Below are 22,970 nucleotides of genomic sequence, written 5' to 3'. Positions count from 1 at the left end.
GGTGCGGTTAGGTGAGAGAGGCTTAGTAAAACTGCTAGTCTGAGCTGGTGTGCTTTTGAAACAAGGTGACATAGCACAGAGCTGGGGAGATTGCTCTTGTCCCCACACCTGCATGGGCCTCAGAGACTCTCTGGTATCTTGAGGGGTGCTGGTTTTAGGAATATAGAGACATAGTCCCTTAAGCAGATGGCCCATACTATATGGTCACTGAAAGGTATGGGTTTGTAAGCTCTTAAGAGGATCACTTCAGGGAATTAAAGAAATAATTTGGGACTTTTTGAGGTGGGAGCAGGAGGAGGGCTGGATTTCAGGCATAATACTGAAAGCAGTGGAGAGTTGTCATGTGAGGTAACAAGAGAAAGGTGACTTTATCAGTGTCCCAGGATGATGAATAGTGTATATATTGCTCACATTCTATTTGAATAATGTGACAGTAAGGATCTGGCATATGTGCTCTAAACATGAAGGTAGCAAGGTAACCTGAGAATTAATGAAACATCCAGGTGATCTGTGACTTATTTGTACTCTTTCCAAATCCACAATACAATTTCAACTTCAATGTAAAGATGCATGATTATCTATTGTACCTTCACCTCAACAACTGCAGTGCTTTGCTTTTGGCAACACGTATTCCCAGCCATGTATTTTGGAACACAGTTAAATACTTGAAGTCCATCAAGGGTGAGCTTTAGACTTAGCAAGGTCAGCTGAGGTGCTCTTTCTGAGGGTTCTGAGGAATGACAAAAACTAAAATTGCATGGTGATACAGAAAAGAATCTTGTTATAGGGGTATTCTACATGCTCTGCTCCACATTTTTCATAACAAAGCATTGAAACAAATAATAACAGAACCATTTTTATCTTTTCCTCTGCAGGAAGAATGCCTGAGGAAGCTACTGCACTAGTTAATGTGATTGCATGTTGAATGTCCTAAATTCTCCTCCACCAATACCTCAAGAATATGGTTCAATTATCGGATAAGACTCCTTATAAAAAATGCCCAGGAAGTAGAATACATAAAGGAGAAATTAGAAAATATCACTCACAGTATGTGTATAGAATGTAGCCTAAAGATGATTTCTCTTTCAGTTTCTTAGCTACTTTAGTTCTGTAGTTTTGGTGAGGAGGGGGAAGTGGGGGATAATAAAATTCTACAATGGAGCTTTGGAACCCTCCAAATTCAGGCTGCCATGTTTAGACAATGCATGAACACTAGATGGCGCCCATAATCTTAACATAGTAAAAGGCTACTTGGTTTTCTTTACAGTCAAGTAAAGTCTACAGTCAAGTCTACCTTGTTTAGGAAGAGTCAATTATGAGAATTAGAAAAATATCTACTCTGGCATTTCCTGCTACTGTTGTCCTGTGAAGTGCTCCTCACGTAGAGGTTTGATGGTCAAATACGTTTGGGAAAAGATGGATACTTTCTATGCCTCTAAAGGGATTTCCAATACACACTGGTAAACAGATGTTTTTGAAAAGTTCTTTACTGAAGAAACTTGATACCAGGGAACCCTTTCTCTCATTAGCACCTTAATGGGATTCTGCTCTTTTACTGTCCTATGAAACACACTTTGGGAAATGCTCTTCAGGTCCAACCTCTTGTCCCAAAGAAGGAATGACTCAAACTCTATAAAAAAAGGTCTTCTTTAGACATAGTTATCTGACCTTTTTTAAAAACACTGAATACATTCTTAAGGCAAAATTGTTAGTAGTAATAGGAGGACTGAGTACTTACGATGTGCTTGATTCAAAGTGTTTTGTCTCCTTTCTTCCTCAGTGTGCCACTATACCTATCCTATATCTACATCTATATCCATAACCAGATCTATGTATTCACATATAATAGATATATTGATATATTTGCTTTTAGGCTGTGAACATTTTTAAATTTTTTTTTTCCAACGTTTTTTATTTATTTTTGGGACAGAGAGAGACAGAGCATGAACGGGGGAGGGGCAGAGAGAGAGGGAGACACAGAATCGGAAACAGGCTCCAGGCTCTGAGCCATCAGCTCAGAGCCTGACGCGGGGCTCGAACTCACGGACCGCGAGATCGTGACCTGGCTGAAGTCGGACGCTTAACCGACTGCGCCACCCAGGCGCCCCTAGGCTGTGAACATTTTAAGATCAGGATGTTTATCTCATTCATCTCCTGAGATCTCAAATCCTGCTACAAAAATCTGTCACATAGTACGTCATCAATGAAATGAGTTATCTCTAAAGATTGTATAGTCTGTGAGGGAGAATAGTTCTGGAAAACAAGAATGGACATTCTGCCCCTGATTAGAAAGGTAATTATCTCGTATTCAAGTCTTCTCAATGAACACCAATTGAGGACAGAGACCTATTCCCACAGCTCTCCTCCCTGGGGATTCAAGTTTTCTTCTCTGAACTTAACTACATTACTGTTAGCATAAGTTATTTACAAAATAACCTTACATAATCTAGTAATAAGCATTGAGTTTGTATTTAACTCTTGATTGCTATACAGAGTTTTTGTTCTTCTGTTTTCCAGGAAGTTAGAGCTTGTCCTTTTATATCTTGTGCCAGCTGTAGAGGCAAAATATCATATCCTCCATATTCCATTGTTAATAATTCCATTCTGCTGTTTCCTTTCCATATTGTAACGTTTGAGCTTCTCAAATTTGCTTATTCTTTTCTTTCAGTGTTAACCAATGAAATTCCAATACTGGGTCTTGAAACTAGGTGATTTCTAGCCAGAGTTTAAATGTCTTTTTGCAAGGTAAAAAAGGGAAATGTTCCCTCTTCCTTTCAATTGCAAAAAACAGCTAATATTTTTATCATTGAACTGTCTTTGCAAATGTTATACATAAGAAAGGATATGATATCTGAATGTCAGAGACTATTGTAATGTTCTGAAAAATGTAATTTCTAAGAAGACTGTAATTCTGATTGTTGTCTTCTTTTCTTTCGTGGTTCTGGCAGTAATATTTAAATGGATACATCTCCTTTTGAAAACAGAAATAGTTATGAATTTTCTTTGTTGAGCCATAAGATTATTAGCTCATCCCTTTTTCTACCACATGCCTAAAAGTTAAAACAAATAAAACCTACGGTTTCATGCATTTTTCATTTAAACGGAGCCTAATGTCATCTCTCTGACTCCGTTTCTTTACCTGTAAAATGAACATAATAAGGAGGTGACTGGCTGGCACAGTTGGTAGAGCCTGTGACACTTGATCTCAGAGTTGTGAATTCAAGCCCCATGCTGGGCATAGAGCTTACTTAAAAAATGAACATAACAAGGCATTGGGTGGTTATAAGGGTACACTTGTTATAATAGTGATCGACTCAAAAGTAACATGGAAGTCTTAGCTCTTTATAGTTCTGTGTGCTCCCAGGGTGCCTGGGTGGCTCAGTGGGTTAAGCGTCTGACTTCAGCTCAGGTCATGATCTCATGGCTCATGAGTTCAAGCCCTGCATTGGGCTCTGTGTTGACACCTCTGAGCCTGGAGCCTGCTTTGGATTCTGTGTTTCCCTCTCTCTGTGCTCCTGCCCTGTTCACACTCTGTCTCTCAAAAAGTGAATAAACATTTAAAAAAAAATTTATAGTTCTGTGTGCTCCCGAGTGCGTGCGCACACAGAGCAGTGCTGAATGAGACAAGAAGGTGTTGAATGAGATCACTGACAGGTTTTGAAGAGAGATTGTGCTATGAGGAGAAAGAACACTGATTTGGGGTCAGGAGACTTGATTTTGAGTCCAACATCATAGTCAGTAGCTATGGAGCTTTGGACAAATCATTCAGCCTTTCTAAATCGCTTTTTCCTGATGTAGAAAGTGAGAGTAATAATAACTTATAGTGACATGTAGAATTGCTTTGAAGACCCCTAGAATTAATGCATGTGAAAGTGCTTTGTGTTGGGGGAGAAGTGCTGTGCCAATGTGAATGCTGGCTGTGGGGAAGTAACAGCGTGGTTTCCGGCTACAGATTTTGATCCAGGGTGAGGAAAATATCTAAGCATGTTTTACACAGAATTTTAGAGTCCACCTGCTAGGCTACAGTGACATTGTAAAGCATCACCATACTTACTCAACACTATTCCATTCAATCAGCATTGTTAGGGAGACTTTAAGGTACCATTCACATGCTAAATGAGATAATTTAAGATATAAGATAATTTACTTTCATGGAGCTTTTGCCACTTAGTAAAGAAAGACAAGTCAACAAAGGTAAGTTACATCTTATACAGATAGTCCTGGAGTTAGTTGTAGTTTGACCTAACAAATTTCAACTTTACGATGGTGCAAAAGTGACACATGTTCACTAGCAACTGTACCTCAAATTTTGGATTTCGATCTTTTCCCAAACTAGCAATATGGGGTACACATTCTTGTGATGCTGGCCAGTGAGCTCCCATTCAGCCACGCCATCACGAGGGTGAACAAGTGATACACTTACAACAATTATGCACCCATATAACCACTCTGTTTTTCCCTTCCAGAACAGTATTCAGTAATTTACATGAGATAGACAACACTTACAAAATATTATAAAATAGGCTTTCTTTTCGGTGATTTTTCCCAAAAGTAGGCTAATTTAAGTGTTGTGAGCATGTTTAAGAAATGCATTTCTGACTACAGTATTTTCAGCTTACAAGGGGATTATCAGGATATAACCCCGGTGTAAGTTGAGGAAGATAGATATAAATATAGATATAGATATAGATCTATATAAATACAGATTATATATATATATAATATATATATATATAAATATATATATATAAATATATATATAAAATACAGATTATATATATATAATATATATATATAATATATAATCTGTATTTATATAGATTATAGATTATATAGATTATATATAATATATAATCTGTATTTATATATAATATTATATATATATAATATATAATCTGTATATTTATATAGATTATATAATATATAATCTGTATTTATATAGATCTATATCATTTAAGTGTAGAAGAAATATGCAGAGGGGAGTAGTTGAAGGGGTGATGTTTGGCTCTTGGATGGCAGAATGAGATCCTGCCATGGGACCTTACCCTATTTCTCACATACCCTATCCATTCAGACATCTGCTAGCTAATGAATAGCAAAGGCCTTAATGTGTGGGAGAACTACCGGAACATATAAACCAAGGCCATCCATTCAGACCATTGGACACTTTACTCAGACCAATTGACTATATTATACAGGTAAATCATATGTGTCTGGAGGGGAAAGTGGAGAAGGCATGATGGCTAACAAAAATAAGGTCACTTGGAAAATGCTAGCTATAAATCACAGCTATAAAACAAAGATAAGTTTTTTTAAGCACACAGTAAAACCACAAACTAAGTGCTTCATTGAGTTATGAACCATAAACTCAGCCATAAGAACTAGCTCCTTAGATTATTTCCCAGTATCATTTGCATGGTTACCAAAATTTCAGTATGGTCATGAGCACTCATAATGGACATAACTACCTGTCACAGAGTTTATACCAGAAAGATAGCTTTATCTAGTGGAAAGAGGCAGTTAATAAATATTTCAATAAAAGAAAGGAGAAGAAAGGAGGAGGAAAGACAGATGGAAAGGTGGAAGGGGGAAGGGAAGGAAGGAGTAAAAAGAAAGCACATACGATGGGCATTAAAACTGAATATTTAAGGATGCCTGGCTGGCTCAGTCAGTGGAGCATGCAACTCTTGATCTCGGGGTTGTCAGTTCAAGCTCCATGGTGGGTGTAGAGATTAGTTAAAAATAAAATCTTAAGAAAACAAACAAACAAACCTGAATATTTAAATCCCAGCTGTTACTGTCTCTAGTTAGGTAAACATTGACTTCACCTCTCTGAACCTTATTTTCTTCAAATATTTTTTTTAAAGTTTATTTATTTTGAGAGAGAGCATGTAAGCAGGGGAGGGGCAGAGAGAGAGAGGAAGAGAGAGAATCCTAAGCAGGCTCCACACTGTCAACACAGAGCCTGTCGCAGGGCTTGAACTCACCCTGGTGATCTCAGGTGAGATCATGACCTGAGCCAAAATCAAGAGTCAGATGCTTAAGCAAATGAGCTATCCAAGTGTCCCTGAACCTTATTTTCATCAAACATGGGGTAATAAATTTCAGGGAGATTGTGAGAATCAAAAATCACTTTTATAAAGTGCCTAGTTAACAATAAGTGCTTAATAACTTGTTGCTGGTAATTCTTGTATTTAGGTAAATGGTGTGTGCTACCAGTTATCAATGGCACCCAACTGCATATTTTATATATTTTCATATATAGTTATATGCAACAAACAATATGCTTATAAAAATGCTGTTTTTAGAGTACAGTCATGGATCTGGAAAAAAGGTCTGCATTAAAAATAAATAATATACCTTAAACAGTTATGCTTCTCAGGGTGTCTGGGTGGCTCAGTCGGTTAAGCAACTGACTTTGACTCAGGTCATGGTCTTGCGATTCGTGCGTTCGAGCCCCGTGCTCTGTGGGGACAGCTCAGAGCCTGCAGCCTGCTTTGGATTCTGTGTCTCCCGCTTTCTCTTCCCTTTCCTGCTTGCACTCTCTCTTTCTCTCTCTCAAAACTAAATAAACATTAAAAAGGCATGTTTCTCAATGTTCTATTGGACACAAGTATGTCTCAGGAAACCTAAATGAAAACATGAGCACTTTTACCTATATCTGAGGGAAGTAAGTAATAAGCATCAAACACTTTAACACCATTTAAACTGTAACATGTACTGAAAGCCATAATGCTGTCAGCCATTTTTCCTTTTAAATTAAGATGCTTCTTCAGTCATAATTGAAAGTGAATTTTTCTCAAATGGTGTCAGATATGGAGGGATGAAGATTAAGAAGAAATACTCACGGATAGGATCTGGTCTCCTCTCTGGAGCTCCCCACTCAGATCTGCTGGTCCACCAGCCAGAATGAATGACACAAAAATACCTTCTCCATCTTCCCCGCCCACGATGTTGAAGCCCAGGCCAGTGGAGCCTTTGTGCAGGACAACCTTGCGGGGCTCCCTGAAGAAACAAGTGGAAAACAGAGCTCACGGGGTGACTCACTCAAGATTTAGGTTGCTTTTACTTTCATTGAGATATTTGATACCAGCAACTCACTACCTATCTTGTCAACGTAAGATACATTAGTACTCCAAGAAAAATGCTGATTTCATGGCAGATGTCTGAGTTCCTCACTACAAAAATGCAATATCATGCAAGGTCATCCTTTAATTCCAAAACATTTTCTTAAACTAGCTTTACTTCTACTTTTCCTTTGCTTAAAACATCTGTTCTTGTATTTTTTAAAATTGAGACATAATTGACATATAATATTATATTAGTTTCAGGTGTACAATGTAATGATTCGATATTTGTATATCATGAAATGATCACGAGAAGGAGTCTGAGTAACATCTATCACCACACATAGTTACAATTTTTTATTCTTGAGATAAGAACTTTTAAGATCTACTCTCAGCAACTTTCAAACATACAATACAGCATTAAGCACCGTGTTGTATATGACATCCCCAGGACTTATTTATTTTAAAAGTAGAAGGTTGTATCTTTTGACCACCTTCACCCATTTCACTCCCCCCACTCATTTGTTCTTCTATTGAGCACCATAGTAGCACTCAGTAGGATGAATGCATCCCAAGGGGAGAGAATCTGGGGGACAAGAGACTAGTCTGAATAGGTCCTATCATGAAATATCTTACGTTTGTTCGACTATCAATTAAAATTTACTCTGTAGGCAGTGGAGACTCATTGGAAGATTCTGAGGCACCAAGAATATTTAAATCCATTTTAGGAGCATTAACAAACAGTCTTATGTAGGATTGCTGGAGAGGAGAGTGTTGATATGATGGGAGGTAGAAAAATTAGGATGTTGACTAAGTAATCCAAATGTGAGAAAGTGAGAGCATGAACAAGGGTGACAGTAGTGATAATGAAATGAAAGGGCAATGTGAGAGAGTAAATCTGAAAGGAGAAACAGTGGGTCCAGAGATTGACTTACACAGTAGAGGAGAGATGGAATGATAGCTAAGTGATTGGCAAAAGGAGGGAGAACTGGAATCCAGGATCATGAGGATGGGTATGATTTGACATGCTCAATTCCAGGTGATGGTGGGTCATCCATGCGGTGTTCAGAAATGATTAGAGACAAAGGTTAGGAATTTGGATCCATAGAGAAGACTGCAAATGCAGATTTGAGGGTCATCAGCAAAAAGATGAGAGACAAAAATCTTGAGCCATTAGTTAGTTGAGTTTGTGTAGAGGGTAGATAACTATGGAATATAGAATTTTAAGGGAGCTAGAAGACATCTAGTTCTATATCCTTATTAGTAGTTAAAAAAAATGTATTCTCTAAGTCTTGGGTTTGACCAAGGCACTTTTGTATCACCTACCATCCTCTCCCAAATATCCCAGTTTCAGTCATTAAAGTTTCCCTTAATGATGTAAAAATGGCAAAGAGCCCTCCTAGTATAAAAAAAGAGTATTTTTTTTTATACTAATGACTACACAGAATCTGTTATTTGTTATCACATTCCCATGCACAAAGCAATGCATTATATATCTATGTTTAGCCTAATTTTGAGGAAGGGTGTAAAATGCACATACAGCATGGACTCTAAGTAATATATTATAATGCAATGCATTAAGTCAAAAATAGCTCGACATAGAGTTAATTTATTTTACTCTACAAATACTCTGTAAGCACTACTATACCAGGAACTGTTCCAGGTACTCAGAAAGTTTATACACAAAACAAACATCCCTGCCCCATTTGACTAAATACCTGGGTGCCCTGTGGCCCAGTCAAGATGACATATAAAAAGAGCCATCAAAGAGACTGAGCTCCCTGTTTCCTTGCTGGACACCAGATGGGAGTCTCTCTCAGGCCCCAGAGGCTACTCACATTCCTTGTTAGCTGGCAATGGCACACTGAATCCTTTTCTCATTTGGAATTTCTTTGACTTGCTCTTCCACAACTAGCTAGATTTAACTTTCTGCTTTTCAATGGTATGTGTGATATTGTTAGGCCCACCCAGATAATCTCCTTACTTTAGGATCAAGTGATTAGTAACCTTAACTACACTTGCAAATTCTTTTTCCCATATAAGGTAACTTAACTGTGGGAGTAACATCATGGGGTAGAAATCACGGGGCCATCTTAGAATTTCACCTACCACAGGCAGAGAGACAACAGGGGATAAATCCTGTAGGGCCTTGTATACCATTCTAAAACTTTGAGTTTTACTCTGACAGAAATAGGGAACCACTGAGAAGATTACTTGATCTGATTTATATTTTTAAATGGTTACTTTGGCATAAAATATATTCAAGGGGCAACATTTGAAAAAGTGAGATGAGTTATGTGGCTAATTGCTATATGCACGCAAAAGAGTGACTTGGTTGAGGGTAGTATTAGAGGAAGTGGTAGGCAGTGGGTATATTTCCAGTCAATTTTCTCTCTGTGGCCAGACTGAGTAATTTCTACCCTCCTATCTTCAGATTCAGCTGTTCTTTCTTCTGTCATATTTATTCTGCTCTTGACCCCATTCAATGAGTTTTTTTTATTTTGGTTTTTATATTTTTCAGCTTTAAGATCCATTTGTTATATATATAACAAATATATATATATATATATATATATATATATATATATATATATATATAACAAATGGATCTTAAAGCTGAAAAATCTATCATCTATCTATCTATCTATCTATCTATCTATCTATCTTCTTTTCTTTTGTGGAGACTTTCATTTTTTTCTCCATTTATTTCAAGTCTGTGTGGAATTGCCTAGTGAAGCATGATGGGTATTTTAAAATCCTTGTCAAATAATTCTAACTCCTATGTTATCTCAGTGTTGGCATCAGTTGGAGATTTTCCTGGTTCTTGGAATAAGAAGTGATTTTATTTTATTATATACTAGACACTTGGGTATTACAGTATAAAATACTATATTCTACTTAACCTTAGTTTTTTTCAGCTTGTAGATCAATTTAGGAATAACTTGCAGATGCCAGTGAAATGGATATTCAGCTTCTTACTTGTCCCTGGTGACACCAAGGAGGAAAGTGGGGGTACCAACTGGTATTCCACTCATTCTACCTCATTTCCACTTAGTGGGGGTAGAAACTCAGTTCCCTACGGGCCCACTGACACCAATGGGGGAGTGAAAATAGGGTGCTGACTAGCACTGCCTTGAGCCATTTTGTTCTGCCTCCTTGCCTCTGAGTGTGGCTAGAAGTTCAGCTCACTAGCCTACTGGGGAAAGTGGTTTGCCAACTAGCACTGCTTCCCTCTTCCCCCTTCTACCTCAATGCCACTGACCAGCAGTAGTTCAGCTCCCTGGTGGTCCCCACCAATACCAGGAGTAGGGACATGGAATACTAACGAGCGCCATCTCGTTCCAGGCTTGTTGCAGCTGGATGAAGGTGCAAGTTCAGCCCCCAAGTGGGGAGTGGAGGTCAACTAGCATGTCACCTTGTTCTGCTTGTTTGCTGCTGGATAGGGGTGGAAGTTCAACTTTTATTTGGCCCACTGACCTCACCCCAGTGGAGGAAGTCCAGGGTCATCTTAGAACTGCCTCTCCTGGCTTCCCCTAATGGGGCCAGATGTCTAGCTATCTGCACAGTCCACTGGCCCTGCAGTGAGGGTTTTGCCTTTGGTGTTTGGCTAGAGTTAGGGAAGTATTATCAAAAGTCTCCCTGTTGTATTAATCTATCCTTTTCCCAATCTTTTGGATACAGGTTGCAGGCTTTCTTGAGGCTTTTTTTGTCTGTCCTTATTGGTAGGGGTGCCAGGGTGAAGGCGTCTCCAGGGCTCCATCCAGGACATATAGGAAGTAAAAAGAAAATTTAAGAAACTCACCACAGTATCACTCCTCTCTGAGCTGGTCTTACTGATTTCCAATTTGTAGAGTCTTCCCACGTTTGTTTGTTTTATTATGTCTTAAGCTGTGTGTGCGTATGTGTGTGTGTATATGTGCATGGGTGTGCGTGTATTTTAATAAGAGGGATGATTAGAGAGAAAGGGGATACTGTATTTTGACTGCAACCAGAAGTCCAGATTCTGGATACATTTTGAAGGTAGGGGCCAACAGGATCTTGAAGAAAAAGTTGTAGAAATATTCCTCTTCACACAAGTTTAAAACACACATTCTTAGTACAACCAATGACATTCAAGTTATACATAGTAAACATAGACGGAGAGAAAGGGTTATCTATGTGCTAGATATTATCTTTGATGCTTTATGTGCATCATTCCATTTATTCCTCAAGACAATCTAATGAGAGATGCACAGAGATGTCAACATGCAACTACTTTGAAACTGATCCAAAAAGGAAGATGGACAGATGATTGGATAGATAGATGGATAGATATTTTATAGAATAAGTGAAGTAAAATGTTAAAAGTGCAATCTAGGTGGCAAGTGTATAAGTATTCATTTTATTATTTATTTATTTATTTATTTATTTTTAAAAATATTTTTTAATGATTATTTATTTTTGAGACAGAGAGAAACAGAGCATGAGCAAGGGAGGGGTAGAGAGAGAGGGAGACACAGAATCCAAAGCAGGCTCCAGGCTCTGAGCTGTCAGCATAGAACCCAACGCAGGTCTCGAACTCATCAACCACGAGATCATGACCTGAGCCAAAGTTGGAAGCTCAACTGACTGAGCCACCCAAGCACCCTAATTATTTATGTTTAAATGTTTATTTATTTAGGAGAGAGAGAGAGAGAGAGAGATCGATCGATCCGGTAGGGAAGGGGCAGAGAGAGAGGGAAAGAAAACTTTTTACATTATTGAAATGAGACTGCTTTCCAAGTTTTTACTGATTTTAGTAAGTTAACAAAGGCAGGATTAAGACACAGATTTTTCTCACTCAAAATCCCAGAGTCTAGAGTATGATATATTCCAGAGGTTGCAAATCAGAAAGATAATGGCTTAATGTGACCCAGTGTTTACAAATTTTTGAATTGTTGCTTACGTTTAAAATTGTATAGATTTATTATTTTATAGGAAAAAAACAGACATTCTGTGAACACTGGCTCTTAACCTTGTCTCATAGCAACAGTTAGGCAGACATGGCCCTCCTTAGACGGGTTCATTTTCTAGTGTGCAAGAGTCTCTCATCTCCCCCTCAGGTTTCTCAGACATAAAAGCTGTATGTTGCATCATATTTGCACTTCATACAAAGCCAAGAGGAAAGCAAAAGATTTCTTTTGCTCATGATTTTATCAGAAATGAAAAAATGAAAGCTTCATGGAGAAAACTTGGTATTTTAATAGTAAAATGGGAGAGAAGACGATTCTTTTGGAAGTAAGGATTGTCCTTACATGTTTAGTATGCTAAGTGACTCTCTTCAGAGAAAATACAGCTTTAAAAGATCTTTATGGAACAAACTCCCCATTACCATCGGGGGGAATTTTGTTAGTCACCCTTATATGTATTATATGTTACTCACAAAACATATAATTCTAAAATGTAGAGTGACTACATTTTATTTATTTTACCTGGACAAGTCTTTTAAACCAAATTATGTGGAATTTTGTCAACTTGCAGGATTTAAATACTGTTTTTAAAATAGAATTTTTATATCACAGTAATTATGATGCCTTTTTGATATTTAGTTTAATAACGAGGGGAAATGACAAAGAAATAAATCTGTAAATGGTGTGCAAATAGAATATCCTAAACAAACTCCAAATGATTTACTTTTTCTAACTTACGCTTTTTTTTCTTTATAAAGTTTTCATTTATTTTTTTGGTAATGTCTATACCCAAAGTGAGGTTCGAACTCACGAACCCAAGACCAAGATTCATATGCTCTTCCTACTGAGACAGCCAAGCACCCCTAACTGAAACTTCTTACACTAATAACCTGTTACATTAAACTATAGATTTTAAAGTGTTTACATTTTTTTCTGTTAGAGGATGAAAACCTTGTGAAGAATTACAAATTCTATTATACTGATACTTACACAAGTTAACTTGTCTAAGCTAGTTGAGCTTTGGACACACAGCTTATGTTCACATAGGTAGTAAACATCAGAACTCTCTCTTCTTTCTTTTTTTTTTTTTAAGACAAATTTTTATTTTATTTTACTTTATTTATATATTTATATATTTATTTATTTATTATTTATTTATTTTTAATATGAAATTTATTGTCAAATTGGTTTCCATACAACACCCAGTGCTCATCCCAAAAGGTGCCCTCCTCAATACCCATCACCCACCCTCCCCTCCCTCCCACCCCCCATCAACCCTCAGTTTGTTCTCAGTTTTTAAGAGTCTCTTATGTTTTGGCTCCCTCCCTCTCTAACCTCTTTTTTTTTTTTCCTTCCCCTCCCCCATGGGTTTCTGTTAAGTTTCTCAGGATCCACATAAGAGTGAAAACATATGGTATCTGTCTTTCTCTGTATGGCTCATTTCACTTAGCATCACACTCTCCAGTTCCATCCACGTTGCTACAAAAGGCCATATTTCCTTCTTTCTCATTGCCATGTAGTACTCCATTGTGTATATAAACCACAATTTCTTAATCCATTCATCAGTTGATGGACATTTACGCTCTTTCCATTAATTTGGCTATTGTTGAGAGTGCTGCTATAAACATTGGGGTACAAGTGCCCCTATGAATCAGTACTCCTGTAACCCTTGGGTAAATTCCTAGCAGTGCTATTGCTGGGTCATAGGGTAGGTCTATTTTTAATTTTCTGAGGAACCTCCACACTGCTTTCCAGAGCGGCTGCACCAATTTGCATTCCCACCAACAGTGAAAGAGGGTTCCCGTTTCTCCACATCCTCTCCAGCATCTATAGTCTCCTGATTTGTTCATTTTGGCCACTCTGACTGGCGTGAGGTGATATCTGAGTGTGGTTTTGATTTGTATTTCCCTGATGAGGAGCGACGTTGAGCATCTTTTCATGTGCCTGTTGGCCATCCGGATGTCTTCTTTAGAGAAGTGTCTATTCATGTTTTCTGCCCATTTCTTCACTGGGTTATTTGTTTTTCGGGTGTGGAGTTTGGTGAGCTCTTTATAGATTTTGGATACTAGCCCTTTGTCCGATATGTCATTTGCAAATATCTTTTGCCATTCCGTTGGTTGCCTTTTAGTTTTGTTGGTTATTTCCTTTGCTGTGCAGAAGCTTTTTATCTTCATATGGTCCCAGTAATTCATTTTTGCTTTTAATTCCCTTGCTTTTGGGGATGTGTTGAGTAAGAGATTGCTATGGCTGAGGTCAGAGAGGTCTTTTCCTGCTTTCTCCTCTAAGGTTTTGATGGTTTCCTGTCTCACATTCAGGTCCTTTATCCATTTTGAGTTTATTTTTGTGAATGGTGTGAGAAAGTGGTCTAGTTTCAACCTTCTGCATGTTGCTGTCCAGTTCTCCCAGCACCATTTGTTAAAGAGACTGTCTTTTTTCCATTGGATGTTCTTTCCTGCTTTGTCAAAGATTAGTTGGCCATACATTTGTGGGTCTAGTTCTGGGGTTTCTATTCTATTCCATTGGTCTATGTGTCTGTTTTTGTGCCAATACCATGCTGTCTTGATGATGACAGCTTTGTAGTAGAGGCTAAAGTCTGGGATTGTGATGCCTCCTGCTTTGGTCTTCTTCTTCAAAATTACTTTGGCTATTTGGGGCCTTTTGTGGTTCCATATGAATTTTAGAATTGCTTGTTCTAGTTTCGAGAAGAATGCTGGTGCAATTTTGATTGGGATTGCATTGAATGTGTAGATAGCTTTGGGTAGTATTGACATTTTGACAATATTTATTCTTCCAATCCATGAGCAGGGAATGTCTTTCCATTTCTTTATATCTTCTTCAATTACCTGCATAAGCTTTCTATAGTTTTCAGCATACAGATCTTGTACACCTTTGGTTAGATTTATTCCTAGGTATTTTATGCTTCTTGGTGCAATTGTGAATGGGATCAATTTCTTTATTTGTCTTTCTGTTGCTTCATTGTTAGTGTATAAGAATGTAACTGATTTCTGTACATTAATTTTGTATCCTGCAACTTTGCTGAATTCATGTATCAGTTCTAGCAGACTTTTGGTGGAGTCTGTAGGATTTTCCATGTATAATATCATGTCATCTGCAAAAAGCGAAAGCTTGACTTCATCTTTGCCAATTTGGATGCCTTTGATTTCCTTTTGTTGTCTGATTGCTGATGCTAGCACTTCCAACACTATGTCAAACAACAGCGGTGAGAGTGGGCATCCCTGTCGTGTTCCTGATCTCAGGGAAAAAGCTCTCAGTTTTTCCCCATTGAGGATGATGTTAGCTGTGGGCTTTTCATAAATGGCTTTTATGATGTGTAAGTATGTTCCTTCTATCCCGACTTTCTCAAGGGTTTTTATTAAGAAAGGTGCTGGATTTTGTCAAAGGCTTTTCCTGCATCGATTGACAGGATCATATGGTTCTTATCTTTTCTTTTATTAATGTGATGTATCACGTTGATTGATTTGTGAATGTTGAACCAGCCCTACATCCCAGGAATGAATCCCACTTGATCATGGTGAATAATTCTTTTTATATGCTGTTGAATTTGATTTGCTAGTATCTTATTGAGAATTTTTGCATCCATATTCATCAGGGATATTGGCCTGGAGTTCTCTTTTTTTCCTGGGTCTCTGTCTGGTTTAGCAATCAAAGTAATACTGGCTTCATAGAATGAGTCTGGAAGTTTTCCTTCCCTTTTTATTTTTTGGAATAGCTTGAGAAGGATAGGTATTATCTCTGCTTTAAACGTCTGGTAGAACTCCCCTGGGAAGCCATCTGGTCCTGGACTCTTATTTGTTGGGAGAATTTTGATGACTGATTCAATTTCTTCGCTGGTTATGGGTCTGTTCAAGCTTTCTATTTCCTCCTGATTGAGTTTTGGGAGAGTGTGGGTGTTTAGGAATTTGTCCATTTCTTCCAGGTTGTCCAATTTGTTGTAATAATTCCATTTTCATTCATGATTTTATCTATTTGGGTCATCTCCCTTTTCTTTGTGAGAAGCCTGGCTAGAGGTTTATCAATTTTGTTTATTTTTTCAAAAAACCAACTCTTGGTTTCGTTGATCTGCTCTACAGTTTTTTTAGATTCTATATTATTTATTTCTGCTCTGATCTTTATTATTTCTCTTCTTCTGCTGGGTTTGGGGTGTCTTTGCTGTTCTGCTTCTATTTCCTTTAGGTGTGCTATTAGATTTTGTATTTGGGATTTTTCTTGTTTCCTGAGATAGGCCTGGATTGCGATGTATTTTACTCTCAGGAGTGCCTTCGCTGCGTCCCAAAGCGTTTGGATTGTTGTATTTTCATTTTCATTTGTTTCCATATATTTTTTAATTTCTTCTCTAATTGCCTGGTTGACCCACTCATTCTTTAGTAGGGTGTTCTTTAACCTGCATGCTTTTGGAGGTTTTCCAGACTTTTTCCTGTGGTTGATTTCAAGCTTCATAGCATTGTGATCTGAAAGTATACATGGTATAATTTCAATTCTTGTATACTTAGGAAGGGCCGTTTTGTGACCCAGTAAATGATCTATCTTGGAGAATGTTCCATGTGCACTCGAGAAGAAAGTATATTCTGTTGCCTTGGGATGCAGAGTTCTAAATATATCTGTCAAGTCCATCTGATTCAATGTATCATTCAGGGCCCTTGTTTCTTTATTGACCGTGTGTCTAGATGATCTATCCATTTCTGTAAGTGGAGTGTTAAAGTCCCCTGCAATGACCACATTCTTATCAATAAGGTTGCTTATGTTTATGAGTAATTGTTTTATATATTTGGGGGCTCTGGTATTCGGCGCATAGACATTTATAATTGTTAGCTCTTCCTGGTGGATAGACCCTGTAATTATTATATAATGCCCTTCTTCATCTCTTGTTACAGCCTTTAATTTAAAGTCTAGTTTGTCTGATATAAGTATGGCTACTCCAGCTTTCTTTTGGCTTCCAGTAGCATGATAAATAGTTCTCCATCCCCTCAGTCTCAATCTGAAGGTGTCCTCAGATCTAAAATGAGTCTCTTGTAGACAGCAAATAGATGGGTCTTGTTTTTTTTATCCATTCTGATACCCTATGTCTTTTGGTTGGAGCATTTAGTCCATTTACATTCAGTGTTATTATAGAAAGATACGGGTTTAGAGTCATTGTGATGTCTGTATGATTTATGCTTGTAGTAATGTCTCTGGTACTTTGTCTCACAGGATCCCCCTTAGGATCTCTTGTAGGGCTGGTTTCGTGGTGACAAATTCCTTCAGTTTTTGTTTGTTTGGGAAGACCTTTATCTCTCCTTCTATTCTAAATGACAGACTTGCTGGATAAAGGATTCTTGGCTGCATATTTTTTCTGTTCAGCACATTGTAGATCTCGTGCCAATCCTTTCTGGCCTGCCAAGTTTCAAAAGAGAGATCAGTCACGAGTCTTATAGATCTCCCTTTATATGTTAGGGCACGTTTATCCCTTGCTGCTTTCAGAATTTTCTCTTTATCCTTGTATTTTGCCAGTTTCACTGCGATATATCATGCAGAAGATCGATTCAAGTTACGTCTGAAGGGAGTTCTCTGTGCCTCTTGGATTTCAATGCCTTTTTCCTTCCCCAGTTCAGGGAAGTTCTCAGCTATTATTTCTTCAAGTACCCCTTCAGCCCCTTTCCCTCTCTCTTCCTCCTCTGGGATACCAATTATGTGTATATTATTTCTTTTTAGTGTATCACTTAGTTCTCTAATTTTTCCCTCATACTCCTGGATTTTTTTATCTCTCTTTTTCTCAGCTGCCTCTTTTTCCATAACTTTATCTTCTAGTTCACCTATTCTCTCCTCTGCCTCTTCAATACGAGCCGTCGTCGTTTCCATTTTGTTTTGCATTTCGTTTAAAGCGCTTTTCAGCTCCTCGTGACTGTTCCTTAGTCCCTTGATCTCTGTAGCAAGAGATTCTCTGCTGTCCTCTATACTGTTTTCCAGCCCAGCGATTAATCTTATGACTATTATTCTAAATTCACTTTCTGTATATTATTTAAATCCTTTTTGATCAGTTCATTAGCTGTTGTTATTTCCTGGAGATTCTTCTGAGGGGAATTCTTCCGTTTGGTCATTTTGGATAGTCCCTGGAGTGGTGCCAAACTGCAGGGCACTTCCCCTGTGCCGTGGTGTATAACTGGAGCTGGTGGGTGGAGCCACAGTCAGATCTGATGTCTGCCCCCAGCCCACTGCTGGGGCCACAGTCAGACTGGTGTGTGCCTTCTCTTCCCCTCTCCTAGGGGCGAGATTCACTGTGGGGTGGCGTGGCCCGTCTGGGCTACTTGCACACTGCCAGGCTTATGGTGCTGGGGATCTGGCGTCTTAGCTGGGGTGGGTAGGCAAGGTGCACAGGGGCAGGAGGGGCAGGCTTAGCTTGCTTCTCCTTAGGTGATCCACTTCAGGAGGGGCCCTGTGGCAGCGGGAGGGAGTCAGACCCACTGCCGGAGGGGTAGCTCCGCAGAAGCACAGCGTTGGGTGTTTGTGCGGAGCAAGTTCCCTGGCAGGAACTGGTTCCCTTTTGGATTATGGCTGGGGGATGGGCGAGGGAGATGGCGCTGGAGAGTGCCTTTGTTCCCCGCCAAGCTGAGCTCTGTCGTCTGGGGACTCAGCAACTCTCCCTCCCTTTGTCCTACAGCCTTCCCGCTTTCAGAGCAGAGCTGTTAACTTATGACCTCCCAGATGCTAAGTTGCGCTTGCTGTCGGAACACACTCCGTCCGGCCCCTCCACTTTTGCAAGCCAGACTCGGGGGCTCTGCTTGGCCGGCGGGCCGCCCCTCCGCCCCGGTTCCCTCCTGCCAGTCCCTGCAGCGTGCACCGCCTCTCCACCCTTCCTACCCTCTTCCGTGGGCCTCTCGTCTGCGCTTGGCTCCGGAGACTCCGTTCTGCTAGTCTTCTGGTGGTTTTCTGGGTTAGTTAGGCAGGTGTAGGTGGAATCTAAGTAATCAGTGTCAGCACGCACAGTGAGCCCAGGGTCCTCCTAGGCCGCCATCTTCCTATCCTACCTAATAATTCCATTTTAAATCATGATTTTTTCTATTTGGTCATCTCCCTTTTCTTTGTGAGAAGCCTGGTTAGAGGTTTATCAATTTTGTTTATTTTTTCAAAAAACCAACTCTTGGTTTCATTGATCTGCTCTACAGTGTTATTTTAGATTCTATATTGTTTATTTCTGCTCTGATCTTTATTGTTTCTCTTCTTCTGCTGGGTTTGGGGTGTCTTTGCTGTTCTGCTTCTGTTTCCTTTAGGTGTGCTATTAGATTTTGTATTTGGGATTTTTCTTGTTTCTTGAGATAGGCCTGGATTGCGATGTATTTTACTCTCAGGAGTGCCTTTGCTGCGTCCCAAAGCGTTTGGATTGTTGTATTTTCATTTTCGTTTGTTTCCATATATTTTTTAATTTCTTCTCTAATTGCCTGGTTGACCCACTCATTCTTTAGTAGGGTGTTCTTTAACCTGCATGCTTTTGGAGGTTTTCCAGACTTTTTCCTGTGGTTGATTTCAAGCTTCATAGCATTGTGATCTGAAAGTATGCATGGTATGATCTCAATTCCTGTATACTTATGAAGGGCTGATTTGTGACCCAGTATGTGATCTATCTTGGAGAATGTTCCATGTGCACTTGAGATTCTGTTGCTTTGCGATGCAGAGTTCTAAATATATCTGTCAAGTCCATCAGATCCAATGTATCATTCAGGGCCTTTGTTTCTTTATTGATCCTGTATCTAGATGATTTATCCATTGTTGTAAGTGGAGTATTAAAGTCCTCTGCAATTACCACATTCTTATCAATAAGGTTGCTTATGTTTGTGATTGTTTTATATATTTGGGGGCTCCCGTATTTGGCACATAGACATTTATAATTGTTAGCTCTTTCTGATGGATAGACCCTGTAATTATTATATAATGCCCTTCTTTGTCTCTTGTTACAGCCTTTAACTTAAAGTCTAGTTTGTCTGATCTAAGCATGGCTACTCCAGCTTTCTTTTGACTTCCAGTAGCATGATAGATAGTTCTCCATCCCCTCACTTTCAATCTGAAGGTGTCCTCAGGTCTAAAATGAGTCTCTTGTAGATAGCAAATAGATGGATCTTGTTTTTTTATCCATTCTGATACCCTATGTCTTTTGGTTGGAGCATTTAGTCCATTTACATTCAGTGTTATTACAGAAAGATATGGGTTTAGAGTCATTGTGGTGTCTGTAGGTTTCATGCTTGTAGTGATGTCTCTGGTACCTTGTCTCACAGGATCCCCCTTAGCATCTCTTGTAGGGCTGGTTTAGTGGTGATGAATTCCTTCAGTTTTTGTTTGTTTGGGAAGACCTTTATCTCTCCTTCTATTCTAAATGACAGACTTGCTGGATAAAGGATTCTTGGCTGCATATTTTTTCTGTTCATCACATTGAAGATTTCCTGCCATTCCTTTCTGGCCTGCCAAGTTTCGGTAGATAAATCTGTCAATAGTCTTATCAGTCTCCCTTTATATGTTACAGCATGTTTATCCCTAGCTGCTTTCAGAATTTTCTCTTTATCCTTGTATTTTGCCAGTTTCACTATGATATGTCATGCAGAAGATCGATTCAAGTTATGTCTGAAGGGAGTTCTCTGTGCCTCTTGGATTTCAGTGCCTTTTTCCCTACCCAGATCAGGCAAGTTCTCAGCTATGGTTTCTTCAAGTATACCTTCAGCACCTTTCCCTCTCTCTTCCTCCTCTGGAATCCCAATTATGCATATGTTATTACATTTAATTGTGTCACTTAATTCTCCCCTCATACTCCTGGATTTTTTTATCTCTCTGTTTCTCAGCTGCCTCTTTTTTCATAATTTTATTTTCTAATTCACCTATTCTCTCCTCTGTCTCTTCAATCCGAGCTGTGGTAGCCTCCTTTTTATTTTGCAACTCATTTATATCATTTTTTAGCTCCTCCTGACTGTTTCTTAGTCCCATGATCTCTGTAGTAATAGATTCTCTGCTGTCCTCTATACTTTTTTCAAGCCCAGTGATTATATTTATGACTATTATTTTAAATTCATTTTCTGCTATATTGCTTAAATCATTTTTGATCAGTTCGTTAGCTGTTGCTACTTCCTGGAGTTTCCTTTGAGAAGAATATCTCTGTTTTGTCATTTTGCATAGTGCCTGGAGTGGTGGGGAACTTCAGGGCTCTTCCTCTGTGCTGTCTGGAGTAACTTGCATTGGTGGGCGAGGCCGCAGTCAGACCTGATGTCTGCCCCCAGCCCACTGCTGGGGCCACAGTCAGACTGGTGTGTACCTTATCTTCCCCTCTCACAGGGAAGGACTCACTGTGGAGTGGTGTGGCCCCTGTCTGGGCTACTTGCACACTGCCAGGCTTGTGGTTCTGCTTCGATGGGATTTGGCGTATTAGCCGGGATGGATCTGCAAGGTTAACAGGGGTAGGAGGGGCAGACTCAGCTCACTTTTCCTTCGGTGGTCCGCTTTGGGAGGGGCCCTGTGGCACTGGGAGAGAGGCAGACCCATCGGAGGGATGGATCTGCAGAAGCACAACGTTGGGTGTTTGTGAGGTGCAAGCAAGTTCTGTGAGGAGAACTGGTTCCCTTTGGGATTTTGGCTGGGGGATGGGCGAGGGAGATGGTGCTGGCAAGTGCCTTTGTTCCCTGCCAAGCTGAGCTCTGTCCTCTGGGGCTCAACAACTCTTCTTCCCGTTGTCCTCTAGCCCTCCCACTCTCGGAGCAGAGCTGTTGACTTATAACATTCCAGATGTTAAGTCCTGCTGGCTGTCACAACACACTCCGCCCAGCCCCTCCGCTTTTGCAAGCCAGACTCGGGGGCTCTGCCTTGCCAGGCGGGCTGCCCCTTCACTGGCCCAGCTCTTTCCCGCCAGTCCATGTAGTGCACACCGCCTCTCCCCACTTCCTACCCTCTTCCTTGGGCCTCTCATCTACACTTGGCTCCAGAGAGTCTGTTCTGCTAGTCTTCTGGTCGTTTTCTGGGTTATTTAGGCAGATGTGGGTGGAATCTAAGTGGTCAGCAGGACGCGGTGAGTCCAGCGTCCTCCTATGCCACCATCTTCCTCCTGGTCCACTCTAAGACAAATTTTTAAAGAGCAATTCTATGTTCATGGCAAAATTGAGGGGAAGGTACAGAGATTTTTCTTAAACCTCTTGTCCCCACACATGAATGGACTCCATCACTATCAAAATCCCCTATCAGAGTAGTAAATTTGCTACAATTGATGAACCTACATTGACACAGCATACCCTTCAATAGGTGAATAGATACTGTAGTCCATCCAGATCATGGGATTTTATTCATCGTTGAAAAGAAATGATCTATCAAGCCATGAAAAGACATGGAGGAATCTTAAACGCATATTACTAAGTGAAAGAAGCCAGCATGGAAAGGCTACATCCTGCATGATTCCCTGCTACATGACATTCTGGAAAAGGCAAAACTATGTAGATGGCCCAAAGATCAGTGCTGCCAGGGGTTGTGTGGAGAGGGGGATAAATCGGTGAAACACAGGGGATTTGGGGTAGTGGAACTACTCTGTAGGATACTATAAAGATGGATAGATGTCATTATACATCTGTCCAAACTCATAGAATGGACAGCATCAGGAGTGAACCCTAATGTAAACTATGTACACATAACTCTAATATGGCATTTATCACACTGTGTAGCTATTGCTAATGTATCCTTTTCCCTCAGTAGACTGTGAACTCCAGAAATCAAGGCACTTGGGCTACTTCAGCAATAGCAAGATGTAGCAGGGACTCAGGAACTCAGTTACTGAATGACAGAATGAATATATGAATGAATGAAAGAATGAATGAATGAACTTCCACAGTGCTTTAGATCCCTCTTTACCGTCTACTTCATATTATAATTATTTATTTAAATATCTTTCCTTTTTTTCTAGATTTTAATCAGAAATGGCAAAATCTAAAGTCCACAGGGATAGGACAGGTAACACAAA

General features: G+C 39.5%; 1 protein-coding gene across 29 annotated transcripts in view; it reads right to left on the bottom strand.

Moving 5' to 3' along the window:
• The window catches only part of DLG2 (discs large MAGUK scaffold protein 2), a 2,097,061-nt gene that overhangs the window by 342,510 nt on the left and 1,731,581 nt on the right, over positions 1–22,970 (bottom strand). For all 29 annotated transcript variants that reach the window (XM_058690298.1, XM_058690294.1, XM_058690296.1 and 26 more), the window contains one exon: positions 6,849–7,005. In XM_058690298.1, coding sequence (XP_058546281.1) covers positions 6,849–7,005 — 157 coding nt within the window. The remainder of the gene's footprint in view (positions 1–6,848; positions 7,006–22,970) is intronic.

This window comes from Neofelis nebulosa, chromosome 10 (assembly GCF_028018385.1).
Source record: "Neofelis nebulosa isolate mNeoNeb1 chromosome 10, mNeoNeb1.pri, whole genome shotgun sequence".
NCBI classification, from domain to species: domain Eukaryota; kingdom Metazoa; phylum Chordata; class Mammalia; order Carnivora; family Felidae; genus Neofelis; species Neofelis nebulosa.
This window is presented reverse-complemented; position numbering and strand designations above follow the sequence as displayed.